At 50.0% G+C, this 23281-nt stretch overlaps 1 protein-coding gene across 3 annotated transcripts in view; it reads right to left on the bottom strand.

The window, feature by feature from the left end:
• The window catches only part of APBB1 (amyloid beta precursor protein binding family B member 1), a 138492-nt gene that overhangs the window by 89846 nt on the left and 25365 nt on the right, over positions 1 to 23281 (bottom strand). For all 3 annotated transcript variants that reach the window (XM_075584349.1, XM_075584350.1, XM_075584351.1), the window contains exons 3-5: positions 18374 to 19062; positions 17405 to 17604; positions 13052 to 13137 (exon numbers count right to left, since the gene is read on the bottom strand). In XM_075584349.1, coding sequence (XP_075440464.1) covers positions 13052 to 13137; positions 17405 to 17604; positions 18374 to 19049 — 962 coding nt within the window. In that variant the 5' untranslated portion in view covers positions 19050 to 19062. The remainder of the gene's footprint in view (positions 1 to 13051; positions 13138 to 17404; positions 17605 to 18373; positions 19063 to 23281) is intronic.

Raw genomic sequence — 23281 nt, 5'->3', positions numbered from 1 at the left:
CCTCTCACTGTATTACTCCCGAGGTAACTCTCACTGTATTACTCCCCGAGGTAACTCTCACTGTATTACTCCCTGAGGTACCTCTCACTGTATTACTCCCTGAGGTACCTCTCACTGTATTACTCCCTGAGGTAACTCTCACTGTATTACTCCCTGAGGTACCTCTCACTGTATCACTCCCTGAGGTACCTCTCACTGTATTACTCCCTGAGGTAACTCTCAATGTATTACTTCCTGAGGTACCTCTCACTGTATTACTCCCTGAGGTACCTCTCACTGTATTACTCCCTGAGGTAACTCTCACTGTATTACTCCCTGAGGTACCTCTCCCTGTATTACTCCCTGAGGTAACTCTCACTGTATTACTCCCTGAGGTACCTCTCACTGTATTACTCCCTGAGGTACCTCTCACTGTATTACTCCCTGAGGTACCTCTCACTGTATTACTCCCTGAGGTACCTCTCACTGTGTTACTCCCTGAGGTAACTCTCACTGTATTACTCCCTGAGGTACCTCTCACTGTATTACTCCCTGAGGTACCTCTCACTGTATTACTCCCTGAGGTAACTCTCACTGTATTACTCCCTGAGGTAACTCTCACTGTATTACTCCCTGAGGTAACTCTCACTGTATTACTCCCTGAGGTACCTCTCACTGTATTACTCCCTGAGGTACCTCTCACTGTATTACTCCCTGAGGTACCTCTCACTGTATTACTCCCTGAGGTAACTCTCACTGTATTACTCCCTGAGGTACCTCTCACTGTGTTACTCCCTGAGGTACCTCTCACTGTGTTACTCCCTGAGGTACCTCTCACTGTTACTCCCTGAGGTACCTCTCACTGTGTTACTCCCTGAGGTACCTCTCACTGTATTACTCCCTGAGGTACCTCTCACTGTATTACTCCCTGAGGTACCTCTCACTGTATTACTCCCTGAGGAACCTCTCACTGTATTACTCCCTGAGGTAACTCTCACTGTATTACTCCCTGAGGTAACTCTCACTGTATTACTCCCTGAGGTACCGCTCACTGTATTACTCCCTGAGGTAACTCTCACTGTATTACTCCCTGAGGTACCTCTCACTGTATTACTTCCTGAGGTACCTCTCACTGTATTACTCCCTGAGGTACCTCTCACTGTATTAGTCCCTGAGGTACCTCTCACTGTATTAGTCCCTGAGGTACCTCTCACTGTATTACTCCCTGAGGTAACTCTCACTGTATTACTCCCTGAGGTACCTCTCACTGTATTACTCCCTGACGTACCTCTCACTGTATTACTCCCTGAGGTACCTCTCACTGTATTACTCCCTGAGGTAACTCTCACTGTATTACTCCCTGAGGTATCTCTCACTGTATTACTTCCTGAGGTACCTCTCACTGTATTACTTCCTGACGTAACTCTCACTGTATTACTCCCTGAGGTACCTCTCACTGTATTACTCCCTGAGGTACCTCTCAATGTATTACTCCCTGAGGTACCTCTCACTGTATTACTCCCTGAGGTACCTCTCACTGTATTACTCCCTGAGGTACCTCTCACTGTATTACTCCCTGAGGTAACTCTCACTGTATCTCCCTGAGGTAACTCTCACTGTATTACTCCCTGAGGTAACTCTCACTGTATTACTCCCTGAGGTACCTCTCACTGTATTACTCCCTGAGGTACCTCTCACTGTATTACCCCCTGAGGAACCTCTCACTGTATTACCCCCTGAGGAACCTCTCACTGTATTACTCCCTGAGGTACCTCTCACTGTATTACTCCCTGAGGTACCTCTCACTGTATTACTCCCTGAGGTACCTCTCACTGTATTACTCCCTGAGGTACCTCTCACTGTATTACTCCCTGAGGTACCTCTCACTGTATTACTCCCTGAAGTACCTCTCAATGTATTACTCCCTGAGGTAACTCTCACTGTATTACTCCCTGAGGTAACTCTCACTGTATTACTCCCTGAGGTAACTCTCACTGTATTACTCCCTGAGGTACCTCTCACTGTATTACTCCCTGAGGTACCTCTCACTGTATTACTCCCTGAGGTACCTCTCACTGTATTACTCCCCGAGGTACCTCTCACTGTATTACTCCCCGAGGTAACTCTCACTGTATTACTCCCCGAGGTAACTCTCACTGTATTACTCCCTGAGGTACCTCTCACTGTATTACTCCCTGAGGTACCTCTCACTGTATTACTCCCTGAGGTAACTCTCACTGTATTACTCCCTGAGGTACCTCTCACTGTATCACTCCCTGAGGTACCTCTCACTGTATTACTCCCTGAGGTAACTCTCAATGTATTACTTCCTGAGGTACCTCTCACTGTATTACTCCCTGAGGTACCTCTCACTGTATTACTCCCTGAGGTAACTCTCACTGTATTACTCCCTGAGGTACCTCTCCCTGTATTACTCCCTGAGGTAACTCTCACTGTATTACTCCCTGAGGTACCTCTCACTGTATTACTCCGAGGTACCTCTCACTGTATTACTCCCTGAGGTACCTCTCACTGTATTACTCCCTGAAGTACCTCTCAATGTATTACTCCCTGAGGTAACTCTCACTGTATTACTCCCTGAGGTAACTCTCATTGTATTACTCCCTGAGGTACCTCTCACTGTATTACTCCCTGAGGTACCTCTCACTGTATTACTCCCTGAGGTACCTCTCACTGTATTACTCCCTGAGGTACCTCTCACTGTATTACTCCCTGAGGTACCTCTCACTGTATTACTCCCTGAGGTAACTCTCACTGTATTACTCCCCGAAGTAACTCTCACTGTATTACTCCCCGAGGTACCTCTCACTGTATTACTCCCTGAGGTACCTCTCACTGTATTACTCCCTGAGGTAACTCTCACTGTATTACTCCCTGAGGTACCTCTCACTGTATCACTCCCTGAGGTACCTCTCACTGTATTACTCCCTGAGGTAACTCTCAATGTATTACTTCCTGAGGTACCTCTCACTGTATTACTCCCTGAGGTACCTCTCACTGTATCACTCCCTGAGGTACCTCTCACTGTATTACTCCCTGAGGTAACTCTCAATGTATTACTTCCTGAGGTACCTCTCACTGTATTACTCCCTGAGGTACCTCTCACTGTATTACTCCCTGAGGTAACTCTCACTGTATTACTCCCTGAGGTACCTCTCACTGTATTACTCCCTGAGGTACCTCTCACTGTATTACTCCCTGAGGTACCTCTCACTGTATTACTCCCTGAGGTAACTCTCACTGTATTACTCCCTGAGGTACCTCTCACTGTATTACTCCCTGACGTACCTCTCAATGTATTACTCCCTGAGGTACCTCTCACTGTATTACTCCCTGAGGTACCTCTCACTGTATTACTCCCTGAGGTACCTCTCACTGTATTACTCCCTGAGGTACCTCTCACTGTATTACTCCCTGAAGTACCTCTCAATGTATTACTCCCTGAGGTAACTCTCACTGTATTACTCCCTGAGGTAACTCTCACTGTATTACTCCCTGAGGTAACTCTCACTGTATTACTCCCTGAGGTACCTCTCACTGTTACTCCCTGAGGTACCTCTCACTGTGTTACTCCCTGAGGTACCTCTCACTGTATTACTCCCTGAGGTACCTCTCACTGTATTACTCCCTGAGGTACCTCTCACTGTATTACTCCCTGAGGAACCTCTCACTGTATTACTCCCTGAGGTAACTCTCACTGTATTACTCCCTGAGGTAACTCTCACTGTATTACTCCCTGAGGTACCGCTCACTGTATTACTCCCTGAGGTAACTCTCACTGTATTACTCCCTGAGGTACCTCTCACTGTATTACTTCCTGAGGTACCTCTCACTGTATTACTCCCTGAGGTACCTCTCACTGTATTAGTCCCTGAGGTACCTCTCACTGTATTAGTCCCTGAGGTACCTCTCACTGTATTACTCCCTGAGGTAACTCTCACTGTATTACTCCCTGAGGTACCTCTCACTGTATTACTCCCTGACGTACCTCTCACTGTATTACTCCCTGAGGTACCTCTCACTGTATTACTCCCTGAGGTAACTCTCACTGTATTACTCCCTGAGGTATCTCTCACTGTATTACTTCCTGAGGTACCTCTCACTGTATTACTTCCTGACGTAACTCTCACTGTATTACTCCCTGAGGTACCTCTCACTGTATTACTCCCTGAGGTACCTCTCAATGTATTACTCCCTGAGGTACCTCTCACTGTATTACTCCCTGAGGTACCTCTCACTGTATTACTCCCTGAGGTACCTCTCACTGTATTACTCCCTGAGGTAACTCTCACTGTATCTCCCTGAGGTAACTCTCACTGTATTACTCCCTGAGGTAACTCTCACTGTATTACTCCCTGAGGTACCTCTCACTGTATTACTCCCTGAGGTACCTCTCACTGTATTACCCCCTGAGGAACCTCTCACTGTATTACCCCCTGAGGAACCTCTCACTGTATTACTCCCTGAGGTACCTCTCACTGTATTACTCCCTGAGGTACCTCTCACTGTATTACTCCCTGAGGTACCTCTCACTGTATTACTCCCTGAGGTACCTCTCACTGTATTACTCCCTGAGGTACCTCTCACTGTATTACTCCCTGAAGTACCTCTCAATGTATTACTCCCTGAGGTAACTCTCACTGTATTACTCCCTGAGGTAACTCTCACTGTATTACTCCCTGAGGTAACTCTCACTGTATTACTCCCTGAGGTACCTCTCACTGTATTACTCCCTGAGGTACCTCTCACTGTATTACTCCCTGAGGTACCTCTCACTGTATTACTCCCCGAGGTACCTCTCACTGTATTACTCCCCGAGGTAACTCTCACTGTATTACTCCCCGAGGTAACTCTCACTGTATTACTCCCTGAGGTACCTCTCACTGTATTACTCCCTGAGGTACCTCTCACTGTATTACTCCCTGAGGTAACTCTCACTGTATTACTCCCTGAGGTACCTCTCACTGTATCACTCCCTGAGGTACCTCTCACTGTATTACTCCCTGAGGTAACTCTCAATGTATTACTTCCTGAGGTACCTCTCACTGTATTACTCCCTGAGGTACCTCTCACTGTATTACTCCCTGAGGTAACTCTCACTGTATTACTCCCTGAGGTACCTCTCCCTGTATTACTCCCTGAGGTAACTCTCACTGTATTACTCCCTGAGGTACCTCTCACTGTATTACTCCGAGGTACCTCTCACTGTATTACTCCCTGAGGTACCTCTCACTGTATTACTCCCTGAAGTACCTCTCAATGTATTACTCCCTGAGGTAACTCTCACTGTATTACTCCCTGAGGTAACTCTCATTGTATTACTCCCTGAGGTACCTCTCACTGTATTACTCCCTGAGGTACCTCTCACTGTATTACTCCCTGAGGTACCTCTCACTGTATTACTCCCTGAGGTACCTCTCACTGTATTACTCCCTGAGGTACCTCTCACTGTATTACTCCCTGAGGTAACTCTCACTGTATTACTCCCCGAAGTAACTCTCACTGTATTACTCCCCGAGGTACCTCTCACTGTATTACTCCCTGAGGTACCTCTCACTGTATTACTCCCTGAGGTAACTCTCACTGTATTACTCCCTGAGGTACCTCTCACTGTATCACTCCCTGAGGTACCTCTCACTGTATTACTCCCTGAGGTAACTCTCAATGTATTACTTCCTGAGGTACCTCTCACTGTATTACTCCCTGAGGTACCTCTCACTGTATTACTCCCTGAGGTAACTCTCACTGTATTACTCCCTGAGGTAACTCTCACTGTATTACTCCCTGAGGTAACTCTCACTGTATTACTCCCTGAGGTACCTCTCACTGTATTACTCCCTGAGGTACCTCTCACTGTATTACTCCCTGAGGTACCTCTCACTGTATTACTCCCTGAGGTAACTCTCACTGTATTACTCCCTGAGGTAACTCTCACTGTATTACTCCCTGAGGTACCTCTCACTGTATTACTCCCTGAGGTAACTCTCACTGTATTACTCCCTGAGGTACCTCTCACTGTATTACTCCCTGAGGTACCTCTCACTGTATTACTCCCTGAGGTAACTCTCACTGTATTACTCCCTGAGGTACGTTCTCACTGTATTACTCCCTGAGGTACCTCTCACTGTATTACTCCCTGAGGTAACTCTCACTGTATTACTCCCTGAGGTACCTCTCACTGTATTACTCCCTGAGGTAACTCTCACTGTATTACTCCCTGAGGTACCTCTCACTGTATTACTCCCTGAGGTACCTCTCACTGTATTACTCCCTGAGGTACCTCTCACTGTATTACTCCCTGAGGTACCTCTCACTGTATTACTCCCTGAGGTACCTCTCACTGTATTACTCCCTGAGGTACCTCTCACTATATTTCTCCCTGAGGTACCTCTCACTGTATTACTCCCTGAGGTACCTCTCACTGTATTACTCCCTGAGGTAACTCTCACTGTATTACTCCCTGAGGTACCTCTCACTGTATTACTCCCTGAGGTACCTCTCACTGTATTACTCCCTGAGGTACCTCTCACTGTATTACTCCCTGAGGTACCTCTCACTGTATTACTCCCTGAGGTACCTCTCACTGTATTACTCCCGGAGGTACCTCTCACTGTATTACTCCCTGAGGTACCTCTCACTGTATTACTCCCTGAGGTACCTCTCACTGTATTACTCCCTGAGGTACCTCTCACTGTATTACTCCCTGAGGTACCTCTCACTGTATTACTCCCTGAGGTACCTCTCACTGTATTACTCCCTGAGGTACCTCTCACTGTATTACTCCCTGAGGTAACTCTCACTGTATTACTCCCTGAGGTACCTCTCACTGTATTACTCCCTGAGGTAACTCTCACTGTGTTACTCCCTGAGGTAACTCTCACTGTGTTACTCCCTGAGGTAACTCTCACTGTATTACTCCCTGAGGTACCTCTCACTGTATTACTCCCTGAGGTAACTCTCACTGTATTACTCCCTGAGGTACCTCTCACTGTATTACTCCCTGAGGTACCTCTCACTGTATTACTCCCTGAGGTACCTCTCACTGTATTACTCCCTGAGGTACCTCTCACTGTATTACCCCCTGAGGTACCTCTCACTGTATTACTCCCTGAGGTACCTCTCACTGTATTACTCCCTGAGGTACCTCTCACTGTATTACTCCCTGAGGTACCTCTCAATGTATTACTCCCTGAGGTACCTCTCACTGTATTACTCCCTGAGGTAACTCTCACTGTATTACTCCCTGAGGTACCTCTCACTGCATTACTCCCTGAGGTACCTCTCACTGTATTACTCCCTGAGGTAACTCTCAATGTATTACTTCCTGAGGTACCTCTCACTGTATTACTCCCTGAGGTACCTCTCACTGTATTACTCCCTGAGGTAACTCTCACTGTATTACTCCCTGAGGTAACTCTCACTGTATTACTCCCTGAGGTACCTCTCACTGTATTACTCCGAGGTACCTCTCACTGTATTACTCCCTGAGGTACCTCTCACTGTATTACTCCCTGAAGTACCTCTCAATGTATTACTCCCTGAGGTAACTCTCACTGTATTACTCCCTGAGGTAACTCTCATTGTATTACTCCCTGAGGTACCTCTCACTGTATTACTCCCTGAGGTACCTCTCACTGTATTACTCCCTGAGGTACCTCTCACTGTATTACTCCCTGAGGTACCTCTCACTGTATTACTCCCTGAGGTACCTCTCACTGTATTACTCCCTGAGGTAACTCTCACTGTATTACTCCCCGAAGTAACTCTCACTGTATTACTCCCTGAGGTACCTCTCAATGTATTACTCCCTGAGGTACCTCTCACTGTATTACTCCCTGAGGTACCTCTCACTGTATTACTCCCTGAGGTACCTCTCACTGTATTACTCCCTGAGGTAACTCTCACTGTATCTCCCTGAGGTAACTCTCACTGTATTACTCCCTGAGGTAACTCTCACTGTATTACTCCCTGAGGTACCTCTCACTGTATTACTCCCTGAGGTACCTCTCACTGTATTACCCCCTGAGGAACCTCTCACTGTATTACCCCCTGAGGAACCTCTCACTGTATTACTCCCTGAGGTACCTCTCACTGTATTACTCCCTGAGGTACCTCTCACTGTATTACTCCCTGAGGTACCTCTCACTGTATTACTCCCTGAGGTACCTCTCACTGTATTACTCCCTGAGGTACCTCTCACTGTATTACTCCCTGAAGTACCTCTCAATGTATTACTCCCTGAGGTAACTCTCACTGTATTACTCCCTGAGGTAACTCTCACTGTATCACTCCCTGAGGTAACTCTCACTGTATTACTCCCTGAGGTACCTCTCACTGTATTACTCCCTGAGGTACCTCTCACTGTATTACTCCCTGAGGTACCTCTCACTGTATTACTCCCTGAGGTACCTCTCACTGTATTACTCCCCGAGGTAACTCTCACTGTATTACTCCCCGAGGTAACTCTCACTGTATTACTCCCTGAGGTACCTCTCACTGTATTACTCCCTGAGGTACCTCTCACTGTATTACTCCCTGAGGTAACTCTCACTGTATTACTCCCTGAGGTACCTCTCACTGTATCACTCCCTGAGGTACCTCTCACTGTATTACTCCCTGAGGTAACTCTCAATGTATTACTTCCTGAGGTACCTCTCACTGTATTACTCCCTGAGGTACCTCTCACTGTATTACTCCCTGAGGTAACTCTCACTGTATTACTCCCTGAGGTACCTCTCCCTGTATTACTCCCTGAGGTAACTCTCACTGTATTACTCCCTGAGGTACCTCTCACTGTATTACTCCGAGGTACCTCTCACTGTATTACTCCCTGAGGTACCTCTCACTGTATTACTCCCTGAAGTACCTCTCAATGTATTACTCCCTGAGGTAACTCTCACTGTATTACTCCCTGAGGTAACTCTCATTGTATTACTCCCTGAGGTACCTCTCACTGTATTACTCCCTGAGGTACCTCTCACTGTATTACTCCCTGAGGTACCTCTCACTGTATTACTCCCTGAGGTACCTCTCACTGTATTACTCCCTGAGGTACCTCTCACTGTATTACTCCCTGAGGTAACTCTCACTGTATTACTCCCCGAAGTAACTCTCACTGTATTACTCCCCGAGGTACCTCTCACTGTATTACTCCCTGAGGTACCTCTCACTGTATTACTCCCTGAGGTAACTCTCACTGTATTACTCCCTGAGGTACCTCTCACTGTATCACTCCCTGAGGTACCTCTCACTGTATTACTCCCTGAGGTAACTCTCAATGTATTACTTCCTGAGGTACCTCTCACTGTATTACTCCCTGAGGTACCTCTCACTGTATTACTCCCTGAGGTAACTCTCACTGTATTACTCCCTGAGGTAACTCTCACTGTATTACTCCCTGAGGTAACTCTCACTGTATTACTCCCTGAGGTACCTCTCACTGTATTACTCCCTGAGGTACCTCTCACTGTATTACTCCCTGAGGTACCTCTCACTGTATTACTCCCTGAGGTAACTCTCACTGTATTACTCCCTGAGGTAACTCTCACTGTATTACTCCCTGAGGTACCTCTCACTGTATTACTCCCTGAGGTAACTCTCACTGTATTACTCCCTGAGGTACCTCTCACTGTATTACTCCCTGAGGTACCTCTCACTGTATTACTCCCTGAGGTAACTCTCACTGTATTACTCCCTGAGGTACGTTCTCACTGTATTACTCCCTGAGGTACCTCTCACTGTATTACTCCCTGAGGTAACTCTCACTGTATTACTCCCTGAGGTACCTCTCACTGTATTACTCCCTGAGGTAACTCTCACTGTATTACTCCCTGAGGTACCTCTCACTGTATTACTCCCTGAGGTACCTCTCACTGTATTACTCCCTGAGGTACCTCTCACTGTATTACTCCCTGAGGTACCTCTCACTGTATTACTCCCTGAGGTACCTCTCACTGTATTACTCCCTGAGGTACCTCTCACTATATTTCTCCCTGAGGTACCTCTCACTGTATTACTCCCTGAGGTACCTCTCACTGTATTACTCCCTGAGGTAACTCTCACTGTATTACTCCCTGAGGTACCTCTCACTGTATTACTCCCTGAGGTACCTCTCACTGTATTACTCCCTGAGGTACCTCTCACTGTATTACTCCCTGAGGTACCTCTCACTGTATTACTCCCTGAGGTACCTCTCACTGTATTACTCCCGGAGGTACCTCTCACTGTATTACTCCCTGAGGTACCTCTCACTGTATTACTCCCTGAGGTACCTCTCACTGTATTACTCCCTGAGGTACCTCTCACTGTATTACTCCCTGAGGTACCTCTCACTGTATTACTCCCTGAGGTACCTCTCACTGTATTACTCCCTGAGGTACCTCTCACTGTATTACTCCCTGAGGTAACTCTCACTGTATTACTCCCTGAGGTACCTCTCACTGTATTACTCCCTGAGGTAACTCTCACTGTGTTACTCCCTGAGGTAACTCTCACTGTGTTACTCCCTGAGGTAACTCTCACTGTATTACTCCCTGAGGTACCTCTCACTGTATTACTCCCTGAGGTAACTCTCACTGTATTACTCCCTGAGGTACCTCTCACTGTATTACTCCCTGAGGTACCTCTCACTGTATTACTCCCTGAGGTACCTCTCACTGTATTACCCCCTGAGGTACCTCTCACTGTATTACTCCCTGAGGTACCTCTCACTGTATTACTCCCTGAGGTACCTCTCACTGTATTACTCCCTGAGGTACCTCTCAATGTATTACTCCCTGAGGTACCTCTCACTGTATTACTCCCTGAGGTAACTCTCACTGTATTACTCCCTGAGGTACCTCTCACTGCATTACTCCCTGAGGTACCTCTCACTGTATTACTCCCTGAGGTAACTCTCAATGTATTACTTCCTGAGGTACCTCTCACTGTATTACTCCCTGAGGTACCTCTCACTGTATTACTCCCTGAGGTAACTCTCACTGTATTACTCCCTGAGGTAACTCTCACTGTATTACTCCCTGAGGTACCTCTCACTGTATTACTCCGAGGTACCTCTCACTGTATTACTCCCTGAGGTACCTCTCACTGTATTACTCCCTGAAGTACCTCTCAATGTATTACTCCCTGAGGTAACTCTCACTGTATTACTCCCTGAGGTAACTCTCATTGTATTACTCCCTGAGGTACCTCTCACTGTATTACTCCCTGAGGTACCTCTCACTGTATTACTCCCTGAGGTACCTCTCACTGTATTACTCCCTGAGGTACCTCTCACTGTATTACTCCCTGAGGTACCTCTCACTGTATTACTCCCTGAGGTAACTCTCACTGTATTACTCCCCGAAGTAACTCTCACTGTATTACTCCCCGAGGTACCTCTCACTGTATTACTCCCTGAGGTACCTCTCACTGTATTACTCCCTGAGGTAACTCTCACTGTATTACTCCCTGAGGTACCTCTCACTGTATCACTCCCTGAGGTACCTCTCACTGTATTACTCCCTGAGGTAACTCTCAATGTATTACTTCCTGAGGTACCTCTCACTGTATTACTCCCTGAGGTACCTCTCACTGTATTACTCCCTGAGGTAACTCTCACTGTATTACTCCCTGAGGTAACTCTCACTGTATTACTCCCTGAGGTACGTTCTCACTGTATTACTCCCTGAGGTACCTCTCACTGTATTACTCCCTGAGGTAACTCTCACTGTATTACTCCCTGAGGTACCTCTCACTGTATTACTCCCTGAGGTAACTCTCACTGTATTACTCCCTGAGGTACCTCTCACTGTATTACTCCCTGAGGTACCTCTCACTGTATTACTCCCTGAGGTACCTCTCACTGTATTACTCCCTGAGGTACCTCTCACTGTATTACTCCCTGAGGTACCTCTCACTGTATTACTCCCTGAGGTACCTCTCACTATATTTCTCCCTGAGGTACCTCTCACTGTATTACTCCCTGAGGTACCTCTCACTGTATTACTCCCTGAGGTAACTCTCACTGTATTACTCCCTGAGGTACCTCTCACTGTATTACTCCCTGAGGTACCTCTCACTGTATTACTCCCTGAGGTACCTCTCACTGTATTACTCCCTGAGGTACCTCTCACTGTATTACTCCCTGAGGTACCTCTCACTGTATTACTCCCGGAGGTACCTCTCACTGTATTACTCCCTGAGGTACCTCTCACTGTATTACTCCCTGAGGTACCTCTCACTGTATTACTCCCTGAGGTACCTCTCACTGTATTACTCCCTGAGGTACCTCTCACTGTATTACTCCCTGAGGTACCTCTCACTGTATTACTCCCTGAGGTACCTCTCACTGTATTACTCCCTGAGGTAACTCTCACTGTATTACTCCCTGAGGTACCTCTCACTGTATTACTCCCTGAGGTAACTCTCACTGTGTTACTCCCTGAGGTAACTCTCACTGTGTTACTCCCTGAGGTAACTCTCACTGTATTACTCCCTGAGGTACCTCTCACTGTATTACTCCCTGAGGTAACTCTCACTGTATTACTCCCTGAGGTACCTCTCACTGTATTACTCCCTGAGGTACCTCTCACTGTATTACTCCCTGAGGTACCTCTCACTGTATTACCCCCTGAGGTACCTCTCACTGTATTACTCCCTGAGGTACCTCTCACTGTATTACTCCCTGAGGTACCTCTCACTGTATTACTCCCTGAGGTACCTCTCAATGTATTACTCCCTGAGGTACCTCTCACTGTATTACTCCCTGAGGTAACTCTCACTGTATTACTCCCTGAGGTACCTCTCACTGCATTACTCCCTGAGGTACCTCTCACTGTATTACTCCCTGAGGTACCTCTCACTGTATTACTCCCTGAGGTACCTCTCACTGTATTAGTCCCTGAGGTACCTCTCACTGTATTACTCCCTGAGGTACTCTCACTGTATTACTCCCTGAGGTACCTCTCAATGTATTACTTCCTGGTAAAATATTTTATAAATAAATAATAAATAGAGCCGGTCTCTGCCCGTGCTCGGGGACAGGCACTGAACACGCGTGTTGTGACCTCACCACATGCTCAGGGTGTTGATGTGGAAGGCCGTCTCATCGAGTTCATTCTGCCCGAAGTCTGACAGCTCCTCGTGGGAGATAATCTCCTATAATACAATACAGTACAGAAAGGGCAACTGTTACTGGGCAGAGAGCAGCACACTGACGGGTAGTGTGTGTGTGTGTATGTGTGTGTGTGTGTTTGTATGTGTGTAACAGGTACTGCATTATATGTAAAGGAGCAGAGGTGTGTATGTAACAGGTACTGTATTATATGTACAGGAGCAGAGGTGTGTGTGTAACAGGTACTGTATTATATGTACAGGAGCAGAGGTGTGTGTGTGTAACAGGTACTGCATGATATGTGCAGGAGCAGGTGTGTGTGTGTGTAACAGGTACTGCATGATATGTGCAGGAGCAGGTGTGTGTGTGTAACAGGTACTGCATGATATGTACAGGAGCAGAGGTGTGTGTGTGTAACAGGTACTGCATGATATGTGCAGGAGCAGGTGTGTGTGTGTGTGTGTGTGTGTGTGTGTTTGTGTGTGTGTGTGTGTGTAACAGGTACTGCATGATATGTGCAGGAGCAGAGGTGTGTGTGTAACAGGCACTGCATGATATGTACAGGAGCAGAGGTGTGTGTGTGTAACAGGTACTGCATGATATGTGCAGGAGCAGGTGTGTGTGTGTGTAACAGGTACTGCATGATATGTACAGGAGCAGAGGTGTGTGTGTGTAACAGGTACTGCATGATATGTGCAGGAGCAGGTGTGTGTGTGTGTGTAACAGGTACTGCATGATATGTGCAGGAGCAGGTGTGTGTGTGTGTAACAGGTACTGCATGATATGTGCAGGAGCAGGTGTGTGTGTGTGTAACAGGTACTGCATGATATGTACAGGAGCAGAGGTGTGTGTGTGTAACAGGTACTGCATGATATGTGCAGGAGCAGGTGTGTGTGTGTGTAACAGGTACTGCATGATATGTGCAGGAGCAGGTGTGTGTGTGTGTGTGTGTGTGTGTGTGTGTGTGTGTGTGTGTGTAACAGGTACTGCATGATATGTGCAGGAGCAGAGGTGTGTGTGTAACAGGCACTGCATGATATGTACAGGAGCAGAGGTGTGTGTGTGTAACAGGTACTGCATGATATGTGCAGGAGCAGGTGTGTGTGTGTGTAACAGGTACTGCATGATATGTGCAGGAGCAGGTGTGTGTGTGTGTGTGTGTGTGTGTGTGTGTGTGTGTGTGTGTGTGTGTGTGTGTGTGTTTGTGTGTGTGTGTGTGTGTGTAACAGGTACTGCATGATATGTGCAGGAGCAAAGGTGTGTGTGTAACAGGCACTGCATGATATGTACCGGAGCAGAGGTGTGTGTGTAACAGGTACTGCATGATATGTACAGGAGCAGAGGTGTGTGTGTGTAACAGGCACTGCATGATATGTACAGGAGCAGAGGTGTGTGTGTATCAGGTACTGCATGATATGTACAGGAGCAGAGGTGTGTGTGTGTAACAGGTACTGCATGATATGTACAGGAGCAGAGGTGTGTGTGTGTAACAGGTACTGCATGATATGTACAGGAGCAGAGGTGTGTGTATCAGGTACTGCATGATATGTACAGGAGCAGAGGTGTGTGTGTAACAGGCACTGCATGATATGTACAGGAGCAGAGGTGTGTGTGTAACAGGTACTGCATGATATGTACAGGAGCAGGTGTGTGTGTGTGTGTAACAGGTACTGCATGATATGTACAGGAGCAGAGGTGTGTGTGTGTAACAGGTACTGCATGATATGTACAGGAGCAGAGGTGTGTGTGTGTAACAGGTACTGCATGATATGTACAGGAGCAGGTGTGTGTGTGTGTGTAACAGGTACTGCGTGATATGTACAGGAGCAGAGGTGTGTGTGTGTGTAACAGGTACTGCATAATATGTACAGGAGCAGAGGTGTGTGTGTAACAGGTACTGCATGATATGTACAGGAGCAGGTGTGTGTGTGTGTGTAACAGGTACTGCGTGATATGTACAGGAGCAGAGGTGTGTGTGTGTGTGTAACAGGTACTGCATAATATGTACAGGAGCAGAGGTGTGTGTGTAACAGGTACTGCATGATATGTACAGGAGCAGAGGTGTGTGTGTAACAGGTACTGCATAATATGTACAGGAGCAGAGGTGTGTGTGTAACAGGTACTGCGTGATATGTACAGGAGCAGGTGTGTGTGTGTGTGTGTAACAGGTACTGCGTGATATGTACAGGAGCAGAGGTGTGTGTGTGTGTGTAACAGGTACTGCATAATATGTACAGGAGCAGAGGTGTGTGTGTAACAGGTACTGCATGATATGTACAGGAGCAGAGGTGTGTGTGTAACAGGTACTGCATAATATGTACAGGAGCAGAGGTGTGTGTGTAACAGGTACTGCGTGATATGTACAGGAGCAGGTGTGTGTGTGTGTGTGTGTAACAGGTACTGCGTGATATGTACAGGAGCAGAGGTGTGTGTGTGTGTGTAACAGGTACTGCATAATATGTACAGGAGCAGAGGTGTGTGTGTAACAGGTACTGCATGATATGTACAGGAGCAGAGGTGTGTGTGTAACAGGTACTGCATAATATGTACAGGAGCAGAGGTGTGTGTGTAACAGGTACTGCATGATATGTACAGGAGCAGAGGTGTGTGTGTAACAGGTACTGCATGATATGTACAGGAGCAGAGGTGTGTGTGTGTGTAACAGGTCAGAAGTACTGAAGAAGTACTTAGATGTACGAAACGCGTTGGATGTATTTAACCTATGCCATTACATTGTTTTTTATTATCCCCTGGATATGCATTTAATCCATTATCTTTTGGTGTTATTGTGCTGACTGAACGGTTTATGCGCCGCTATAGAGACTCTAAGGGACTTTCTCCTGCTCCTTCACCATTGCCACGGGAACTGTGACGTCACTCCGCTACATCACGTGACGGAGCGGCATCGTGGCACACTGTGCAGGCGCATGCAATTGCGGAAGTGTTTGCTGAGCCTTTCCATCGGCTCTGAACTTCCCTGCCATTGTAGCAGCTGATAAAACGGTGAAATCTCCAAAGGAGAAACGAAGGACTGTAAGGAAAAAACCCCTGGAAGAGGCATATTGCCGCTTGAGACTCGGTTCCACTGAGTGCCTGAACCTGCAGTGGAGCCAGACTGCTGTTAAGGAACTCCCTTGAAAGCAGCATCCTGCTGGATGAAAAGTGTATGAGGGATCCTGTGCCCCACAACCACCACAGAGGCTCCTGTAGAGAAAGCTGAGTACCAGATTCCCCTGCCTACAACCATGGAGTGGTAACTGAGTGTGATATACACTAAATGCTTATGATTTTTCTATTTGATGTACGCAGATTTTATACCCCTTTAATATTGTAATACATTTTTATTACTTGCTTCACTATTTGGCGTTGTGCGCTGTTTTCTTTTTGTTTCCATTTCTTAGAGTGTGTGGGGTGCTGAGCCACCCCCAATGTATATAGCAGCAGACGCCCTTATCAACCACACGGTTATGATATAATTTATTATACAATCACTTATTCACTTGGTATTGTGGTTTATTTAGTATATTTATGGTTTAGTCACTGCACTTTATTTATTTATAAGTAGGAGTTAGATAGTAGCGCACAGTTTATTCTTGTTTTTTTACTGCACGATATGTAACAGGTACTGCATGATATGTACAGGAGCAGAGGTGTGTGTGTGTAACAGGCACTGCATGATATGTACAGGAGCAGAGGTGTGTGTGTGTAACAGGTACTGCATGATATGTACAGGAGCAGAGGTGTGTGTGTGTAACAGGTACTGCATGATATGTACAGGAGCAGAGGTGTGTGTGTGTAACAGGTACTGCATGATATGTACAGGAGCAGAGGTGTGTGTGTGTAACAGGTACTGCATGATATGTACAGGAGCAGAGGTGTGTGTGTAACAGGCACTGCATGATATGTACAGGAGCAGGTGTGTGTGTGTGTGTAACAGGTACTGCGTGATATGTACAGGAGCAGAGGTGTGTGTGTAACAGGTACTGCATGATATGTACAGGAGCAGAGGTGTGTGTGTAACAGGCACTGCACGATATGTACAGGAGCAGAGGTGTGTGTGTGTGTAACAGGTACTGCACGATATGTACAGGAGCAGAGGTGTGTGTGTGTGTGTGTGTGTGTAACAGGTACTGCATGATATGTACAGGAGCAGAGGTGTGTGTGTGTAACAGGTACTGCACGATATGTACAGGAGCAGAGGTGTGTGTGTGTGTAACAGGTACTGCATGATATGTACAGGAGCAGAGGTGTGTGTGTGTAACAGGCACTGCACGATATGTGTGTGTGTAACACCCCCTCTCCCTCACTTACCTCTGCCTCCGTGCTGGGAGAGTGTCCTGGGGAGGAGGGGTATAGCTTAGGTTCACCGTTGCAAAGCTCAGAGGGCGGCTCCCATTGAGTGGTCCCAGTGGGTACATGCCAGTAATATGTCCCCGAAGTGTCCTGCACCCTCATCCACCCCGAGGGCAGGTCCGAGTCTGTCTCCAGGGAGTTCCGGGTCCAGAACGAGTCTACAGGAGGAGCAGGCACAATCCTCATTAAACAGGACAGGCGTTCCTCACCACTCAGCGTTCCTGAGAACCCAAGCGGTTCCACACAGCAACGTCTCTCCATCTCTTCCATGGACGAGGAGAGAAATGTGTCACGGGAGGCCAGGTCAGACACGGCGTAACGCGACGAGAAGCGCCGGCGGCCCACACGTATACTGACAGACACGGCGTAACGCGGCGAGAAGCGCCGGCGGCCCACACGTATACTGACAGATACGAGGCTGTGTATATGAATGACTAAGAGGCTGGTACAGGGATCTCTCTAATCCCAGCTCCTCTCTGGCACACGCAGCACACGCGGCCCCCGCGGCACACGCAGCCCCCGCGGCACACGCGGCCCCCGCGGCACACGCAGCCCCTGCGGCACACGCAGCACACGCAGCCCCCGCGGCACACGCAGCCCCCGCGGCACACGCAGCCCCCGCGGCACACGCAGCCTGCGCAGTACCGCAGCACACGCGGCCCCCGCGGCACACGCAGCCCCCGCGGCACACGCAGCCCCCGCGGCACACGCAGCCCCCGCGGCACACGCAGCCCCCGCGGCACACGCAGCCCCCGCGGCACACGCAGCACACGCAGCCCCCGCGGCACACGCAGCACACGCAGCCCCCGCGGCACACGCAGCCCCCGCGGCACACGCAGCCCCCGCGGCACACGCAGCACCCGCGGCACACGCAGCCCCCGCGGCACACGCAGCCCCCGCGGCACACGCAGCCCGCGCTCTCCCTACCTGTGTCATCGGGAGATCCGTAGGACGGGCTGCCCTGGGACAGCGTTGCCCAGCTGGAGTCCTCGTCACTGCCCGCCGTGTTCCTCATCCCAAAGAGCAAACTGGCACTTCGCCCCGCCTCCCGCGGCCCCTCGCACGCCTCTCTCCCGCCATCCTGCCCTGGCGGCTCCAGCACCTCAGAGCTCAGCTCCGACGTCGTCTCGGTGGTGATGGGGTCAGTGACCTCACTTTGCGCGGGGGTCAGGTCCTCCTCCTCCTCCTCCTCCCCGTCCAGCGCTTGGATGAGCAGCGGCGCGCTCAGCATGCTGCTCAGGTTGACGCAGTTGAGCGCAGACACCTCCAGCTCTCGGCGCTCCGCCTGCTTGTCCTCTTTGTCCTGGTTGCAGTTGGTCCAGTCTTTGTTGCTGCTCTCCGGATCCGGGTTGCAGTTCTGATCTTCCTTCCCGTGCTCTGCCGCTTTACGCAGCTGGTTCTGACCTTCCTTCAGCCACTTAGGGTTGGTGCGGTCAGAAGGAGCTCCGCCCCCCAGCTCGGCGCTGACAAGCCCCATGGCGCTCTGCAGGTCGGTGTGAGCGTAGATCTGACGGCTCTTGGGGGACAGTAAGTCGTTGTGAGATGAGAGGAGGCTCAGGGTGAGAGCGGACATTGGGCTCTTCTCAGACATAGGTCCTGACATGGTCACTATGAGGCTGAAACAGAGGAGACACCGTTATACTGTGAGACTGTCCCTACCACGTCACACGCAGCCTGACCTCCCACCTCTATTCATCCCACGGGCAGTACAAAGGACTCGGGTCATACCTTAAGGTTGGAGGAAAGGAAATTTCACCAGCAACAAAGGAAAGGGTTCTTTACAGTAAGGGCAGTTACAGTGTGGGATTCATTTCCCATGGAGACTGTGATGGCAGATACAATAGATTTGTTCACAAAAAGTTGGACATCTTTTTAGACAGGAAAGGTATACAGGGATATACCAAATAAGTATACATGGGAAGGATGTTGATCCAGGGGTTAATCCGATTGCCAATTCTTGGAGTCAGGAAGGAAGGAATGTTTCCCCTTAATGGGGTTTTTTGTTTGCCATGTCCCCGAGACAGAGCCTGTCCTACCACCTCCGGTGACACAATGAGATACACAGGGGAGACACAGCGACACTGCGACACTGTCCCTACATCACCAAGTCCCCGAGACAGAGCCTGTCCTACCACCTCCGGTGACACAATGAGATACACAGGGGAGACAAAGCGACACTGCGACACTGTCCCTACCCTCACCAAGTCCCCGAGACAGAGCCTGTCCTACCACCTCCGGTGACACAATGAGATACACAGGGGAGACACAGTGACACTGCGACACTGTCCCTACCATCACCAAGTCCCCGAGACAGAGCCTGTCCTCCCACCTCCGGTGACACAATGAGATACACAGGGGAGACACAGTGACACTGCGACACTGTCCCTACCATCACCAAGTCCCCGAGACAGAGCCTGTCCTCCCACCTCCGGTGACACAATGAGATACACAGGGGAGACACAGCGACACTGCGAGACTGTCCCTACCATCACCAAGTCCCCGAGACAAAGCCTGTCCTCCCACCTTCTGTGACACAATGAGATACACAGGGGAGACACAGCGACACTGCGACACTGTCCCTACCATCACCATGTCCCCGAGACAGAGCCTGTCCTCCCACCTCCGGTGACACAATGAGATACACAGGGGAGACACAGCGACACTGTCCCTACCATCACCAAGTCCCCGAGACAGAGCCTGTCCTCCCACCTCCGGTGACACAATGATATACACAGGGGAGACACAGCGACACTGCGAGACTGTCCCTAACATCACCAAGTCCCCGACAGAGCCTGTCCTACCACCTCCGGTGACACAATGAGATACACAGGGGAGACACAGCGACACTGCGAGACTGTCCTTACCATCACCAAGTCTCCGAGACAGAGCCTGACCTCCCACCTCCGGTGACACAATGAGATACACAGGGGAGACACAGCGACACTGCGACACTGTCCTTACCATCACCAAGTCCCCGAGACAGAGCCTGTCCTACCACCTCCGGTAACACAATGAGATACACAGGGGAGACACAGCGACACTGCGACACTGTCCCTACCATCACCATGTCCCCGAGACAGAGCCTGTCCTCCCACCTCCGGTGACACAATGAGATACACAGGGGAGACACAGCGACACTGCGACACTGTCCCTACCCTCACCAAGTCCCCGAGACAGAGCCTGTCCTCCTACCTCCGGGTGACACAATGAGATACACAGGGGAGACACAGCGACACTGCGACACTGTCCCTACCATCACCAAGTCCCCGAGACAGAGCCTGTCCTCCCACCTCCGGTGACACAATGAGATACACAGGGGAGACACAGCGACACTGCGAGACTGTCCCTACCATCACCAAGTCCCCGAGACAGAGCCTGTCCTACCACCTCTGGTGACACAATGAGATACACAGGGGAGACACAGCGACACTGCGACACTGTCCCTACATCACCATGTCCCCGAGACAGAGCCTGTCCTCCCACCTCCGGTGACACAATGAGATACACAGGGGAGACACAGCGACACTGCGAGACTGTCCCTACCATCACCAAGTCCCCGAGACAGAGCCTGTCCTACCACCTCCGGTGACACAATGAGATACACAGGGGAGACACAGCGACATTGCGACACTGTCCCTACCATCACCAAGTCCCCGAGACAGAGCCTGTCCTACCACCTCCGGTGACACAATGAGATACACAGGGGAGACACAGCGACACTGCGACACTGTCCCTACCATCACCAAGTCCCCGAGACAGAGCCTGTCCTCCCACCTCCGGTGACACAATGAGATACACAGGGGAGACACAGCGACACTGCGAGACTGTCCCTACCATCACCAAGTCCCCGAGACACAGCCTGTCCTCCCACCTCCGGTGACACAATGAGATACACAGGGGAGACACAGCGACACTGCGACACTGTCCCTACCATCACCAAGTCCCCGAGACAGAGCCTGTCCTCCCACCTCCGGTGACACAATGAGATACACAGGGGAGACACAGCGACACTGCGAGACTGTCCCTACCATCACCAAGTCCCCGAGACAAAGCCTGTCCTCCCACCTTCTGTGACACAATGAGATACACAGGGGAGACACAGCGACACTGCGACACTGTCCCTACATCACCATGTCCCCGAGACAGAGCCTGTCCTCCCACCTCCGGTGACACAATGAGATACACAGGGGAGACACAGCGACACTGTCCCTACCATCACCAAGTCCCCGAGACAGAGCCTGTCCTCCCACCTCCGGTGACACAATGATATACACAGGGGAGACACAGCGACACTGCGAGACTGTCCCTAACATCACCAAGTCCCCGACAGAGCCTGTCCTACCACCTCCGGTGACACAATGAGATACACAGGGGAGACACAGCGACACTGCGAGACTGTCCTTACCATCACCAAGTCTCCGAGACAGAGCCTGACCTCCCACCTCCGGTGACACAATGAGATACACAGGGGAGACACAGCGACACTGCGACACTGTCCTTACCATCACCAAGTCCCCGAGACAGAGCCTGTCCTACCACCTCCGGTAACACAATGAGATACACAGGGGAGACACAGCGACACTGCGACACTGTCCCTACCATCACCATGTCCCCGAGACAGAGCCTGTCCTCCCACCTCCGGTGACACAATGAGATACACAGGGGAGACACAGCGACACTGCGACACTGTCCCTACCCTCACCAAGTCCCCGAGACAGAGCCTGTCCTCCTACCTCCGGGTGACACAATGAGATACACAGGGGAGACACAGCGACACTGCGACACTGTCCCTACCATCACCAAGTCCCCGAGACAGAGCCTGTCCTCCCACCTCCGGTGACACAATGAGATACACAGGGGAGACACAGCGACACTGCGAGACTGTCCCTACCATCACCAAGTCCCCGAGACAGAGCCTGTCCTACCACCTCTGGTGACACAATGAGATACACAGGGGAGACACAGCGACACTGCGACACTGTCCCTACATCACCATGTCCCCGAGACAGAGCCTGTCCTCCCACCTCCGGTGACACAATGAGATACACAGGGGAGACACAGCGACACTGCGAGACTGTCCCTACCATCACCAAGTCCCCGAGACAGAGCCTGTCCTACCACCTCCGGTGACACAATGAGATACACAGGGGAGACACAGCGACATTGCGACACTGTCCCTACCATCACCAAGTCCCCGAGACAGAGCCTGTCCTACCACCTCCGGTGACACAATGAGATACACAGGGGAGACACAGCGACACTGCGACACTGTCCCTACCATCACCAAGTCCCCGAGACAGAGCCTGTCCTCCCACCTCCGGTGACACAATGAGATACACAGGGGAGACACAGCGACACTGCGAGACTGTCCCTACCATCACCAAGTCCCCGAGACAGAGCCTGTCCTCCCACCTCCGGTGACACAATGAGATACACAGGGGAGACACAGCGACACTGCGACACTGTCCCTACCATCACCAAGTCCCCGAGACAGAGCCTGTCCTCCCACCTCCGGTGACACAATGAGATACACAGGGGAGACACAGCGACACTGCGACACTGTCCCTACATCACCAAGTCCCCGAGACAGAGCCTGTTCTACCACCTCCGGTGACACAATGAGATACACAGGGGAGACACAGCGACACAGTGACACTGTCCCTACATCACCAAGTCCCCGAGACAGAGCCTGTCCTCCCACCTCCGTTAACACGAGATACACAGGGGAGACACAGTGACACTGCGACACTGTCCCTACCATCACCAAGTCCCCGAGACAGAGCCTGTCCTCCCACCTCCGGTGACACAATGAGATACACAGGGGAGACACAGCGA

This window comes from Ascaphus truei, unplaced genomic scaffold (assembly GCF_040206685.1).
Source record: "Ascaphus truei isolate aAscTru1 unplaced genomic scaffold, aAscTru1.hap1 HAP1_SCAFFOLD_547, whole genome shotgun sequence".
NCBI lineage: Eukaryota > Metazoa > Chordata > Amphibia > Anura > Ascaphidae > Ascaphus > Ascaphus truei.
This window is presented reverse-complemented; position numbering and strand designations above follow the sequence as displayed.